Raw genomic sequence first — 15,666 nt, forward strand, 5'->3', positions numbered from 1 at the left:
CTGGTGATGCCATCCAACCATCTCATCTGTCGTCCCCTTCTCTGCCTTCAATCTTTTTCCAGCATCAGGGTCTTTTCCAATGAGTCAGTTCTTTGCATCAAGGGGCCAAAGTGTTGGAGATTCAGCATCACTCCTTCCGATGAACATTCAGGACTGATTTCTTTTAGGATTGATTGGTTGGATCTCCTTGCAGTCCAAGGGACTTTCAAGAGTCTTCTCCAACACCACAGTTCAAAAAAGCATCAATTCTTCAGTGCTCAGCTTTCTTTATAGTCCAACTCTCACGTCCATATATGACTACTGGAAAAACCATAGCCTTGACTAGATGGACCCTTGTTGACAAAGTAATGTCTCTGCTTTTTAATATGCTGTCTAGGTTGCTCATAACTTTCCTTCCAAGGAGTAAGCGTCTTAATTTCAGGGCTATAGTCACCATCTGCAGTGATTTTGGAGCCCCCAAAAATAGTCAGCCACTGTTTCCATTGTTTCCCCATCTATTTCCCATGAAGTAATGGGACCAGATGCTATGATCTTAGTTTTCTGAATGCTGAGTTTTAAGCCAACTTTTTCACTCTCTTTCACTTTTATCAAGAGGCTCTTTAGTTCTTCACTTTCTGCCATAAAGGTGGTGTCATCTGCATATCTGAGGTTATTGATATTTCTCCCAGCAGTCTTGATTCCAGCTTGTGCTTCCTCCAGCCCACATTTCTCATGATGTACTCTGCATAGAAGTTAAATAAGCAGGTTAACAGCCTTGACGTACTCTTTTCGCGACTTGGAACCAGTCTGTTGTTCCATGTCCAGTTCTAACTGTTGCTTCCTGACCTGCATACAGATTTCTCAGGGACAGGTCAGGTGATCTGGTATTCCCATCTCTGTAAGAATTTTCCACATTTTATTGTGATCCACACACTCAAAGGCTTTGGCATAGTCAGTAAAGTAAAAAAGTAGATGTTTTTCTGGAACTCTTTTGCTTTTTTGATGATCAAGCAGATGTTGACAATTTGATCTCTGGTCCCTCTGGCTTTTCTAAATCTATCTTGAACGTCTGGAAGTTCATAGTTCATGTACTGTTGAAGCCTGGCTTGGAGAATTTTGAGCATTATTTTGCTAGCTTGTGAGGTGAGTGCAACTGTGCGGTAGTTTGAACATTCTTTGTCATTGCCTTTCTTTGGGATTGGAGTGAAAACTGACCTTTCCCAATCCTGTGGCCACTGCTAAGTTTTCCAAATTTGCTGGCATATTGAGTGCAGCACTTTCATAGCATCATCTTTTAGGATTTGAAATAGCTGAAAAGTGGCCAGAGAAGAGAAAATCCAGCATAGTATAGTATCAGAAGTCAAAGGAGGGGAGTATTTCAATAAGTTTTGAACCATCATCTCTATCAAAGCCAAATGAGTGTTAAGATAAGGGGTGTCCGTTTACATCAGTTCCTTCCTAATTTTCTTTCTTTTGGTGTTAAACTGTCTTTTTATTTAGTAAATGATAATAGTAGATGGTTGGATTGTTTTATTGTTTGTACTCGGAGAGTAAACTGTTGGTAGCCCATACTGGTGACTTCCTTTTCACCTTTTAAGAATATTTTGTTGGCTTTGAGATTTAAAGGTCAGAGAACTATTTGGAGTAGAGCACGTTTGGCAGCTGATAGATCCAGTAAAGAAGGAAAGTTTGACGTAGATACAGGAGAGTAGAAAAGGCCAATAAAGTGAGACCCCTGGAAAGAGATGGAGCTCTCAGTGCAAGTGGTAGATTAGGCTTGTGGAAGGAGGAGTATCTTCTCCAATAAAGCAGGTCATTGAGCAGCAAGTGGGTAGGTTTGTAGTCATGGTAGGAGGTTGAGAGATTTTCTGTCCATTGGTTTCCATCTTCCTCAGGCATAGGAAAGAAGGCTTTCTGCTAAGAGTGAGTTGTGGGCTTGGCATGAGGCCATGAGATTTCAGAGCATGGAGACGATAGGAAATGTTTGTTCTTGGAGATTGGGAGTGAGAGCTCAGGGAACCATGGTGATGTCAGAATACTATTGAGGTTGGTAGCTGTGGATTTATAGTGATGACAGTCTGTTCTGTCGGGCACCCTGCATCCTATGGCTGCATCCCAAATTTGGGTTGCAGAAGATCAGGCAGAATTTTTAGAGCAATTACCAGAAACATTTTAACAACAGAGTTTGAAATCTACTTTAAACCCTGCCTACATAGAAGGCAAGCTTTTAGGGTCTTTTAGACCTAAAAGGTCTTTTTTTTTTTTTTTTTTAGAATTTGGTTCTATTTAAAGAATTTTCAACTAATATAGATTACATTAACAATTGAATTCTGGGTATAATTTTGTCATGTCCATCCTCTGCCTCACAGAATAAAGTATTACTGATAATTATAAATGTTTTAATATAGGTAAGGGTAAGCAGTCTTATGATATAGTCTAATTATGTGTATATCTAATGTTACTTACTTTCGAGGATTTTGAAAAATCCTATTCTCCAGGAACTACTTATATTGTATGCTGGAGGAACATTGTCTCATAACTTGAATAGTAGTCAAAACATCTGTGAAAGCATTTTGAAAAGTTCAAAGTACTAGAGAAACAGATATTGTTAATGTATCTGTTCTCTGTTGTCTATAAACACACATCTTGAACTTTTCACAATAAAAGTGTGAAATGAACATTAAAGAATCTAGAGAATTAAATATGACTGGAGACCAATGAAAATGACGGATTTTTTTTTTCTCTAATAGCAGTCAGTAAGAATGTATTGTGGTTGGAATAACTGTAGAATAATCATTTATGTGTACATTGGTTGTGGTAGTAGTAGTCAAGGCATGCAAAGGAGTGACAGGTCCTTTAATTCTAAATTGAAATAATTCTGTCTCTTGCTGCCAAAACTTTGTTTCAGTCCTCATCAGAAAGAGAACACTGTCTGGGAACTTGTTTGTATTTCCTTATTTTTAATTTATACCAGTGTAGCATCTTATAATTCCAGTGGCCCTGATCCTGATTTTTTTAAAAGTAATATATACAAACATTCAGTGAACAGTTTATTTCCCTTTTATTCTTATTCTGTTTCTAGTTTCTTTGATTCTTTGGGGTTTTACATACTTGTCTTTTTAGTTAATAATAATTGTAAATAAGCATGACACTTGATCATGCCACAAGTGTGGCACCTTGTTTTCTATCTAAACACTAACGAATGCTAACTAATCTTTGTGGGGTTTTCTAAATATTCATTTGTATAAGGGAAGAAGAGACACAGGAAGATCGTGAATATAAATGAAATTTTGATAGTTTTCAATGCAGTGCAAATACTCTTAGGTCTGCCACATGGAAAATGCACTTTGTTCTTCAAAGGCATAGCTGTCTTTGCCCTGCTTATTTCTGTTTTTCTCCTGTTTGCTGCTTGCTTCTTAATTAGAGTGCTCTTTGTCAGCCCACACAAAGATAGGCTGTGAGTTACTTTTATACTTGGATATAAAAGGAGGGTTGCTTGTGAGCCCAGTGATATCATTTTAGACCATTCATTGGCATTTACCGGAATAATACGAGCCACTGAGATAAGAAGTTATTTGCTGCCAGTGCTGTCTGTAGCAGTCATACTTGCTCTATTCGCATTAACCCAAAACTCATATTTCATTTTTAGAGACTTGAAGAATAAGGATACCTTGTTTTTTTTTCCCCTTTTTTGGCATTGATGTACTGAATTGAATGATTTGTCTTGTTCCCTTATTTTGTCTTCAGTTTAAAAAAAAAAAGTACCTCAACAGAAAAATAGTATCTCTGATTTCTCTATAAATTGCTCTTTAGTTGCTATTTTCTGATTTTCTGTCACAACATATTTTAGTCTTGGTTCCATATTGGTGAGGAAATCTCATCTCAGGTGTTGTCAGGAAATCTCTTGGCCCAGGGAATACTGAGTAGAGCTTGAGAGAACACTGACCCTGGCGTCAGGCAGTCTGGGCCTGAGCCCTCTTTTTGCCACTTGCCAGCACTATTCCCTTGCTCAAGTTCCTTTGAATAATAATAGGACAATAACCCTTTAAAGCACTTATTTCAGTCGAAGGAGAGTAGGTGCTACATATTAGCTGTTTTGCTATAAGTAATACATAATCCTAATTATTTTTTCTCTTTGATATAATTGTGACTTCTTCATTTAAGTGTAAGTAAAATTACTTCAAATTATTCTCCTCATTGAGAAATTTTGAAAATGGTATGTTAAGAGAGTTTATCACTTGACTGATCAAGAGCAAAAATGCAGTGTTTGGAGCTGCCATTTAGAGGTTATGTTTTGTAACTGAAATGTCTATACTCTTTTTTTTTTTTTTAGAGTAAAATTTGTAGTTTATTCTTGTCTACTGAAATTATGGTATGAGAATCTCCTGCATTTATGTAGAAATTTGGAAATATGGACAGGAAATTACAGAGCTGTTACTCACATGAAGGATTTTCTCTTATCCTCTGATCCTGTCAGTTGGATTAGTTCTGTCTCTATATATAGTAGCAGTTGTCCCTTGGTGTCCTCGGAGATTGGTTCCAGGATTCCTCCTTGTCCCACTGCAGATACTAAAATCCAAGGATACCCAGTCCCTTATAGTCAGCCCTTTGTATCCATATATGCGGAACCCATGGATATGGAAGGCCAACTATATATTAATAAATGTGTCTGAATAAGTCATTGGAAAGCTTAGGAACATGTGGCCTCATACTCAGCCCATAATTTTATTTTACACATGCGTATGAATGTTAAACTCAGCAGTAAGAGAAAGAGAATATCTTTGATCACATACATGTTGTAATGGTTTATATTTCTACCCTCGTCAGCAAGTGATTAATTTACATTTGCTGGAAACTTAACGTTTTTCCTCAGCTACACTATATAGCAGGCTTGTATTTTTTAACCTGATCTTAAAAATATTTATGAAAGAAGGCTGAAAATGTATTTTCATTTAGAGGCTATAAAAGGCCAAGTTGGAAGTAAACTTTTAAAACAAAATTGGAGGTGGAGTGATGATGGTTTATTTAACAGATGGAGAAGAGTATCTGTTCCACAGCAACAGATACTGTAGTGAGCTAGAAATAAGAGAGCAGCTTACATCAAACCAAACGTGGTAGCAACAGAAGGATGGATTTTCAGTTACCTGCTTTTTTCATTAAAGCCTTTCCAAAAGGGTGACTTTGTTCTCTGTATGAAGACAGAGACTAATGATAAAAAAAAAGGGGGGGGCTAAACCACAGTTTTTGTGGTTGGTAATAGAATTGGAAATAAAATACTTGGAGTAAACTGTCATGCCAGTGTTATCAGTCTTCCCTCCCTCTCTCATCATCTCCTTTCCTGTCCCTGCTCCTACCCTTCCATGTTTCCTCCCTTCTTTCCAGTATTTAGCAGAGAATCTTTATGGGTTAAAACTGGGTTGCTGGTTAGTCTCTTAGTTGATTTGTATCCTTTGGATAACAGTTTGTGTGTAAGGATTCACGTTATCATGGTCTGCTTGTACACAGTTGGGAATGTATCCCAGCTACATTACTAATTCATGTGCTGTATGGCCTTGAGCCGAGGCCTTTAACCTCAGTGGTAGTAATAAATACCAGTTTATCTATAATATTTTACAAACCAGCCCATCGGAGATGTTTGAAACAATTATAATTTTTTTAATATTTATTTTTTCAAAGTCATGCACTCTATAAATACAAAGTAATATGTAATTCTCATAATTGCTACTTGTACAGAATCAGGGTATTTGGGAGACACAAAAGCCAGACAATTCAGCTTTTAAATAGGCTCAAAATAAATAGGAGAATGATAGGGCTGAAGAGAGGAATGTCATGTTTTAGGCTTGTAAAATTGATAGAATCTATAACTGCTTCTAGCTTTTTTGGGAAAATGTATGATTTTGATATGTCAAGCATGCCTGTGTTAAATGAACTCATGTGAACTGTAACATTTTTGTTCCACTCTTGTCATAACTTTGTACAAATAAACTAAGAAGGTTGTCTGGTTCTGGCAGGTTCTGAGGAAAGATATTTGATAAGGAAAATGTAGTAGTACCGGAAAGTCTGCAATATGAAAGAACTTAACATTTAATTTCTAAATTTTTAGTGGCTGCCTGCCCAAGTGAAGTTTCTTTTTAGTAGGGAGAGGCATACATGAAACAGTCCTTGATTTATATGGACCACTGTTCTGCTGTATAAGCTGTTTTCTTTGTACTGAAGAATGATTCGTCAAAGAACAGGTTCCATGCCTCTGGCAGTTACTGTTAGTTAATTCACTGTTTTGTGAACCCTGGCCTTCTTGACAGGTATTTTAAGATTTACATAACACAGGTATCCATTGGGAAATTAGAATGAGGCTTGATCAATGGTTAGCACACCTGCATCCTTCACAGCAGTTGGCTTAGAGTTGGATGAGTCATCTTTTTTTTTTTCATTTTATTTATTTATTTTTAATTTTACTTTATTTTACAATACTATACTGGTTTTGCCATACATCAACATGAATCTGCCACGGGTGCACACGTATTCCCAATCCTGAACCCCCCTCCCATCTCCCTCCCCATATCATCTCTCTGGGTCATCCCAGTGCACCAGTCCCAAGCATCCTGTATCCTGCATCGAACCTAGACTGGCGATTCATTTCTTATATGATATTATACATGTTTCAATGCCATTCTTGCAAATCATCCCACCCTCTCCCTCTCCCACAGAGTCCAAAAGACGGTTCTATAGATCTGTGTCTCTTTTGCTGTCTCGCATACAGGGTTATCGTTATCATCTTTCAAAATTCCATATACATGCGTTAGTATACTGTATTGGTGTTTTTCTTTCTGGCTCCAGTTTCATCCACCTCATTAGAACTGATTCAAATGTATTCTTTTTAATGGCTGAGTAATACTCCATTGTGTATATGTACCACAGCTTTCATCTTACAGGATGTCCTCCTCCTCTGGTTTGGTTTGTCATAGTAGCCTTTCTAGAGTATGTCCGTTTGAGGAGAATTCATGGAATGCTTTTAACAGACCACAAAGTGGACTGTCCCTAAGGGAAATAACACTCCATCTGCTGTCTCAATACTGTTAAGCTGTTCCATTTTCTTTCTTGGCATTCTACTCATACCTCATTTATGGAAACCTTAAAAATATAGGTGGTTGGTTATTTGCTAGAGTAAAGAAGTGTTTGTACTTCCAATTTTAATTGGTGTTCACTGTACCTCCTAGTGTTTTTCTCTCTTGGAGTGAATGGCACTTGTTTTATATTTCCCTCTGAGCTGAAACATGCTTGTGAATAAAGTGTTGGTAGCATACCCTCAAGAAATTGATTATACTCTAAAATCAGCCTTTCTTGGGCCTTATTAATAAGCAATTTTCAGGAATTCCCCAGTGGTCCAGTGGTTAGGACTCTGTATTTCCACTGCAGAGGACAAGGGTTCAATTCCTGGTCAGAAAACTAAGATCCCGCAAGCCATGCAGCACAGCCAGATTTAAAAATAAATTTTCTTTTAGCACTTTGGAAATATTAAATAAGTGAATAAGTGGTACCTATTACATAAATAAAATATCTTCAAACTTGCTTGGTCTAAATTCAGAATTTTAAAAGGATGTGGTTCATGCAAACAGCCACGAAATACATCAAGGGTTTATTGCTTAGGATAATAAATGTTAAAGCATAAGAACAGTGGGTAGTTAGCATATCACTGGTATGCTCATTGGAATTCTGGATTACTCTTGAGTAGTGGGGGAGATGAGAAACAAATACACTATATGTGATAGTGCCACGGTGAGGCAGATACATGGAAAGAGATGACTTCTGATTTAAGAGATTGGCATGGGTCTTACAGGGAAGGGGTTAAGAATAACACTGCAGTGAAAAATGGGTGGAGAGAAGATGCTTTCAGGAAATTAGTACATATAGCAATACTATAGTTTAGTAGGAGCAGAGGTATCTAACTGATTACGATTACTCCTTGGCTCATGCTGTCACAAAGCCCTGCGTGGGTAACCGGCAACAAGCTACATGGGTAGTAGATGCTAGATGGGATGCTTGGGGAAGGGGCTTTCACGCTAGCCCTTGAAGAAAGGGAAGGATTTGATTAGAAATCTCGATGTTCCAGTGAAGGGGGCATAGGCATAAGATAGAAACAAAGGTAGTAAAACAGACCAGTTTTACTCTGTTGAGTATGAAAGAGACAAAGCCAGCTACATTGAAGAATCTTGAATGCAAGGCTAATGAATTTAAATTATCAGGAATGATTTGGGAACTTCTTTTAATACTCCCTTGCTGAGAAACATTTAATGATCACAGCAGTGTTTTGAGAAGATGATTAGACATATGTGTGAAAGTTTTGGAGGGCGAAAGAAGGATTAGAAGCAGAGGCACCAGTTGAAGTGAAATCGCTCAGTCGTGTCCGAATCTTTGTGACCCCATGGACTGTACCCTACCAGGCTTCTCCATCCATGGGATTTTCCAGGCAATAGTACTGGAGAGGGTTGCCATTTCCTTCTCCAGGGGATCTTCTGGACCCAGGGATCGAACCCGGGTTTCCCGTTGTAGACAGATGCTTTACCATCTGAGCCACTAGGGAAGTCCAAATAAATGTACTGATATTTAAGAAGTAAAAGTCAAGGAGGTAGAAGAATCAATAATGATTATAATTTAATCAAAATGGTGGTAATAATTTGAGTATTTGCCTTGGGAGAGAATATTAATTTAGTCGGTCAACACTTTAAATTGAAATACAATTGACATTTAGCATTGGGTAAGTTTAACTCGCACAGTGTGTTGATTTGAGTCAAATGAGTACTTACGTGTAATAGGCACTGGGCTATAATGAGGAAGGGAAAATACAGGGTCTCTGCCCAGATGGACCTTTTGTTTAGTGAGGGAGACAAGAAACCTCTGTGTGTGAGAGAGAGAGAAAGTACTCTGAAGAGAGAAGTGAGGTAAGGGATAGGAGTGATGAAAAAGAGGGCAGTGTTTTAGGGTGGGTGGAGATACCATTTGAGTAGAGACCTGAGTTATAAGTGAGGAGTGGAGCCTTCTCACCACCTGGGGAAGGAGTGTCCCCAACGGCAGCACTGCACGTGTAGGCCTGAGCACCCCTAGGACCAGCAAGACCACCGCCTGGCTGGAGACAGCTGCAAGGGGCAGCGCTGTAGGGAACGAGATGCACAGTGTAACCAGGGAGTAGGGCATTTAGTGTCCTGAAAGCCATGCTAGAGAGTTTGGATTTTATTCTCGGTTTGATAGAAAGTCACTGGAAGTGCCATGTGTGCTTTCAAAAGATCCCTGTGGCAGCCAAGTTGAACACGTGGAAACAGGAGGCAGTCCTCCAGGTGAGAGAAGGTGGTGACTCAGAGCCTAGGGTGATAGTAATGGAGGTGGTAGGAGTCCAGATATAGTTTGGAGGTGGAGCAAAATTACTTGAGCTAGGTATGGGTTATGTGAAGTGGAATCCAGGAATACCCACAGAGTTTATGTGGTTGGTTTGTGGAAGTTAGAGAAAGCTAGTTCTGCCTGTTGTGCACACCCCTCAGCACATTTGTTTGAGGAGGGCTCCCTTCCTCCCATAGACATACCTGGGCACTGGGCCCCACAGCTGGGGGAGAAGAGCACGAGCTGAGTACCCCTGCTTGGCCAGGTGTACTTGTGGGAGGCTCAGTGCATGCTATCCAGTGCAGCAGCCCTGAATCATGACTGTTTTTGGCCTGAGCAACTAGGTGAATTGTAGTGTCATCTAAGGGACTCGGGAAGAGAAGCTGACTTGAGGTGAGGGAAGGTGGTGGAAATCAAGTTCTATCTTGAGCTGATGTCTGAGATGCATATTAAACATCCTAGAGGCAATGTCAGGTAGACAGATGGATATGGACTTGTGGAGGCCAGGTAAGGAGTCACCAGGGATGCAGACAGGTTTGTTGTTTTTGAGTCTGAAATGACAGCATGACAAGCAAGTGGAGCTCTAGAATTCAGGTTTGAGAACAAAGATTAAAGATGCAGACTGGGAAGTCATTCTGCCCAGAGGGATATATGAAACACATTTGAGGGAAATTACAGTGAAAAACAAGAAGGTGGAGACCACTTTTGGAGTGTTACCAGGCAGTGAAAAGTGGGAAATGACTGCAGAGCGGCCAGCATGGGGGAGAACCTGGTAATCAGCCTGATGGAAGACAAGGAGTGAGGGTGGGGCATGTTGGAGAGATCAGAAAGAATCCAGGCTGAGGGAGGCTGCTAAAGCTTGAGAGTACTACTAAGAGGGAATAGTGGGTGTGAAGGTAATTTGCAGGGAATTAAAAATATACTTTCAGAAAATATGCACTGAGAGGAGGGAACAGTGGCGTTGTGTATTGGTTTTTCAAAATAGGATGGTTGTGTCTGATTAAGGCAAAGATAAGGGAACCAGTGAAGGAGGGACAGAAGAGAGCATAGATACTCTAAGCCAATATTTTGCACAACAGAGGAAAGAGAGGTGAAAATTTATCGTCTTTAATAAAGTTGTGGCTAGGGTCATCTGTTATGGGGTCACCATTGATATTAAAGATCTGAAGAAAGTACGAAAGGGAACCAATAAGGGGGAAGAAATGGTCAAGCAGCAATAAAAGACTGGTTGGAAATGATGGAGAATCATTTGTAATAGTCCATCATGTTTTTCTGTGGGCCCAAGAGCACGAGGGAATTGAAAATTACAAATTGATCCAATTAAGAAAGAAGGGCACCTGGAACAGTGGTTCATAACCCATAGGAGTGCATATCAGAATCACCTGGAAACTTTTTTCAAATTATATCAAATTGAGGTGTGGGAATAGCAAGATTGCAATAGGAGGAGAGATGCTTATATATACTTTCAAAACCTTTTGGGTGATTGTGTTAAACTCCTATCCTGTCTCCATCCCCTCACACACACACATTTGAAAACCATTCTGGACTTGAAAGTAGGTTGACATAGTGCAAGCTGGGTAGGAGTAGTAAAGAGTAGCTGGAAGGGAAGCAAATAGACTGAAAGAGTTGAGTAAGGTTTTCTGGAGGGATCTTAATAACAGTAACTACTGGTGCAGAGGTTAAAGTGTCTGCCTGCAATGTGGGAGACCTGGGTTCGATCCCTGGGTCGGGAAGATCCCCTGGAGAAGGAAATGGCAACCCACTCCAGTATTCTTGCCTGCAGAATCCCATGGACAGAGGAGCATGGTGGGCTACAGTCCACGGGTCGCAAAGAGTCGGACACGATTAAGCGACTTCACTTTCACTAGTAAAATTTATAGGTGGGGTGTGCTTAGCTGGTTAAGTTCCTGTTCTGCAGAACTTTACAGAGCTTTTCATATGCACATGAATCTCTATGAAGGAATTTAGTATTTTAAGAAAATAGCTAACCATGGAACCCTTTTTTTCATGGTACCTTTGGACTAGTTTCTATTAGAAAACATTTTGAAAATGCTGATTAGAGAAGTCCTGCGATAGTTCGTTCCAGTTTAAGAGTTCACAGGTTGTGGGAAAGGGAAGCTGTAGTGGAAAGGTGGCCTGTCCAGGTTAAAATCTAGAAAACACAGCTCCCAGGGTATGGGATCACTGAGTTACTTCCCATTCCAACAGGTCAACTGTTTTCTACCATTGAGTCCAGTGTCAGTTGGATCATCTGTATGAATGTTGAAGTTGAAAGTAAGACAAAAGTGGGGATTTATGAACTATTTACAAACAGTGTATGTCAGTAGTTAGGTTTCTCAAAAACAGTGTTGGATAAAGTCTATGAAAGAGACCAAAATCCAATGGCCTTTTAGGGTAACTAGCCTTTCCCTTAATGAATGACAAGAAAGTGGATATTAAAAGAAGATACACTTTGATGTCTAGAAGCACTCCATGTCAGTGACTTAGTATTCTGGGAATTTATCCACCTTTTGGGCTGAGGCAGAGTCACAGGCTTTGGGAATGCCACCCTGCCCCCATTTGTACTGCCTGGGCATTGAACTGAATACTTCCCTTCCAGGGAAGTGCTTTTCTTACAGTTTGAGATGATTAATACCAAATGTTGTCTCTGAAGATTTCCAAAGAAACCAGTGATTGGTGAGGACATGGATTGTTGGCAGCAATTAGACATTTATATAGCATGAGTTAGTTTTTAGCAATGATGTGATAGGAATTTTATGAGTATACAAGTCAGCTCCCAGCACTGAGATATACTAAATGAAAAAGGTTCCAGTTTTCAGTTGTCCCAACTGTGTGTTTTCCAGGTCATAAGTTTCCATTCTTTTGTGCCAATGATAGCATTCCATTCTTTCCCTCATGTATCTTTAATGTTGGATTTCCCCCCATAATCCTCTATGAAAAAAGAAAAATAACACACATATGCCTCCTTTTTGCTTACAGCAGTATCCTTGTGATACATTTGTGTGTGTGACCCCACTGAAGTGTTCAAAGCACATGGAAATGACTTACTGGTGACAGTTGTGCATTCTACGTATTGATTTTTCTCTGGATGCCTGAACTCTCTTTTCTTCACAGGTAAAGTCAGTGATAAACCTTTTGTTTGCTGCATATACTGGAGATGTGTCTGCACTTCGAAGGTATGTCGACAGAATAGCATATGGTTTACAGATGTTAATGAAATTGCTTCTTGGGAGAGGGCCATTTTGAAGCTAAGTGAAGTTTCACTTACATTTCCCTCTAATAAAAATAATCCAAAGTTATATTAAGTTTCCCCTTCCAGTGCCTTAGTCTTGCTGTAGTCTTTCTTTTTCTACTTCCTACAAAAGCCCAGTTCTCTGTTTTCCCAGGTGGTAACTGTTCAAACAATCTGGCCAATTGGTATTAGTGTTTCACTGGAATTGGACAGTGCCTTCTCAATCTCCCATCTACCCACACTCTCCATCTTTGGAGGTGAGGGAGGTGGGCAAATAGGAACACTTGATGATCTGCAGATCCCCAGGCTGGAAAGGTCACAGAGGACTGTAAACCTGAGATGGCCAGTGTTTCCTCTTACCCAAAAGGAGCAAAAGCTAAAGAGCGGTGAAGTGGCATTTGCCTAAGGCATCATGTACTAGTTGAACAGGGGTCTCCATTAGTGAGACTAGTGAAGGATGACACCTTTCTCACAGGACCTTCGGTTGAACTGATGGAGGAAATGCTACAGAGGCGAATTAATATAATGAACAGCTATGCTTATGAATTTTCAGGTTTGCTTTGTCAGCCATGGACATGGAACAGCGAGACTATGATTCTAGAACGGCACTCCACGTAGCTGCTGCAGAGGGTAATATATGAACCACTTGTTTTGTTTTTTTTCAAACGTAATTCCTACTTAACACTAAAACCTGCTTGTTTTACTTTGTCTGTAGGTCATGTTGAAGTTGTTAAATTTTTGCTGGAAGCCTGCAAAGTAAATCCTTTCCCCAAGGACAGGTGAGCCCTCGTGTTACTTTCTAACATTGGCAGGCCAGGCTTTTTATCATACAGGGCTATAATAGTTAAATGATGGGTGTATTAAATCCACATTGTGTATGTTGGAGATGAACTTGCTTTGAAGCCTTATAAAGGCAACAAACAAAACCTTGTTTTTATTCAGTAGATCATTCTTTCTCCTAGATCCTCTTGTTTACCTAAGGGAGTTCTCTTAGAATTATCTTGGTTAGTCTGTCAGTGAGTATATTGTGTGAGAAAACAAGTCTTGGTGTTTGTTAAAATAGGAATTTTGTTCTCGTGAGGCTTTTGACTACCCCAGGCAGACAAGATAAACATTGCAGGGATATATTAAAATGTGTAAGGAAATTACTGTTCCAGAACTCTATTGGAATTTGTTGAAATTCCTGGATTTGGTTGGAGTCAGTTTTAGAAAGCTTCATGGAAGTTGAATTTTAACCATTGCTTTGGGGAAGAGATGAGATTTGAGGGCACAGAAAGAAGAGAGGGGCAGTCTATCTAGAGTGGAGAGATTAGCCTGGGTATGTTCTGTTCCTCTCTTCTTCTTCCTGGTCCACATAGCAACTTGACATTCATCCTGCAATAAGTCCTGTTCACAAGGTGGATGGTCAGGAGAGGGTTAAGAATGCAGCTTAGGTATATACACACGCTTGAAGTAAATCCTGCACTAATGCACTGGCATGTTATATAACGAGTTACATAACTGGGTGAGTCAGTAAGGAGAATAAAGGCTTAGAAGAATGGAAAAAAATATTTGGTGGGAGAGGTTTGATACGTGTGATTAGGAGTTTGGATTAGATGTTTGAGGACTATATGAAGTAACTTTGTGGAGCAAGTTGATTATTTTCAAGCTATTAGATCTTTCTGTTTCAGTAAAGTTTTACTATTTTTCAAATCAGTGGTTTAGGTTTTATTAGCTCAGCGTGCAGGAAATGCAGGCAAGTTATGACATCAGTGTCTGAGAACTGTTAGCAATTTGGTAAGTGTGGTAATGCTCTGATTACCTAAAGTCATGATCTTTATTGGTAATATTCTAAAACCTCATGTTCGGGAGACAGTTCTCCCATTTATCCCCAAATGTAATGTCCACACAAGCTCTTTCTTCAGAGCAAGGAACTGAAGAGGGTGTTTTCTCCTTGCCCCCAGTATTTATAATCCCAAGTAAAACACTGTTTAACATAGGCTCAGGCTGGAAATATTTACTGTGCTTTGCATGTTTAAGAATCAAAATGTTTTGTTTTGGTTTTTGCCCTAAATCAACCTCTAGGAATGTGAAAGTAGAAGCACCCATCTGAGAGGCAAAAGTTAGCTCAGTAACCAACGTGGTAACTGGTTATTCAACGTTTTGAGAATGTAAGCTAGATGAACACATCTTTGTTTCTCTATTTCATAGAATCAGTATCACCTCAAATTGGTAAAACAGGCTTGAGCAAATTTAGTGTATAGAGTTGATATTTTGCATTACTTCATCGAAAACAAAAAAAGGTAATAGTTTTCCCAGAAAGACAGGTAATTATATACTGTAAATGACTGAAAAGTTACCCCATCACCCTGTTTCAGGTCACTGACTCGCTAATTTAATGAGGGCTAACGTAGAAGTAAAAGGCAACTTAATTCAGCAGTTTTTTGAGAAGCATGTTTGTGTTAAATGTTACATATAAAAGGTTACTTACCTGATTTTAAAAGTTAAGAACAGGCTCTCAAACTATTAAAAAATATTTTTAAATGAGATTACTTAAAAAACTTTAAGTTCCACATTGGGACCCCACTGAGAAGGTAAAAGGTTAAGAACAAAGAAAGAAGGAAAAGCAGAAGCTTGTGAGAGTGGCATGTGAAAAAATGGAATCAGAGAGCCTACCAGCCACGGAGAAGTGAAGTGACATAATAGTAGGGAGAGGATGGAAGAGAAACTTAGTATGTTTGTGAGGAACTAGGGAGGTAGCTATCATGCTCTGTCATTTACTTGGGTTGTCACAGTTATGCAGGGTTGACTGCTCTTCCAAAAGGCAAATTAGCTGATGGACCACTGCTGGCAGCCCTTCGCTCCTCTTCAGTAGTCTTCATCTGCAGGACGCTGAAGAGCACAGCCCAGAGCACACTTCCTGTGGAAAGAGGAGCTCTTCTGGTTGTGGAGTGGGTCCAGTTGAGTCCCTAAAGTCCCATCCTTACCAGAGATGATGAAAATGTCAGCTCCTCTGAGGCCAGTCTTGTTCCTCCAATGTATATTTGAGCTCTAATAAGACTATGGTTATTTCCAGACTTTGTGGAGATTCACTGTGATTTTAC

General features: G+C 39.6%; 1 protein-coding gene across 1 annotated transcript in view; it reads left to right on the forward strand.

Moving 5' to 3' along the window:
* GLS (glutaminase) overlaps positions 1–15,666 on the forward strand; it is an 87,268-nt gene that overhangs the window by 70,857 nt on the left and 745 nt on the right. The window contains exons 15-17 of the mRNA XM_068966998.1: positions 12,466–12,527; positions 13,137–13,213; positions 13,299–13,362. Of these exons, the coding sequence (XP_068823099.1) occupies positions 12,466–12,527; positions 13,137–13,213; positions 13,299–13,362 (203 nt within the window). The remainder of the gene's footprint in view (positions 1–12,465; positions 12,528–13,136; positions 13,214–13,298; positions 13,363–15,666) is intronic.

Source organism: Capricornis sumatraensis, chromosome 3 (genome assembly GCF_032405125.1).
Source record: "Capricornis sumatraensis isolate serow.1 chromosome 3, serow.2, whole genome shotgun sequence".
In the NCBI taxonomy this organism is placed as follows: Eukaryota; Metazoa; Chordata; class Mammalia; order Artiodactyla; family Bovidae; genus Capricornis; species Capricornis sumatraensis.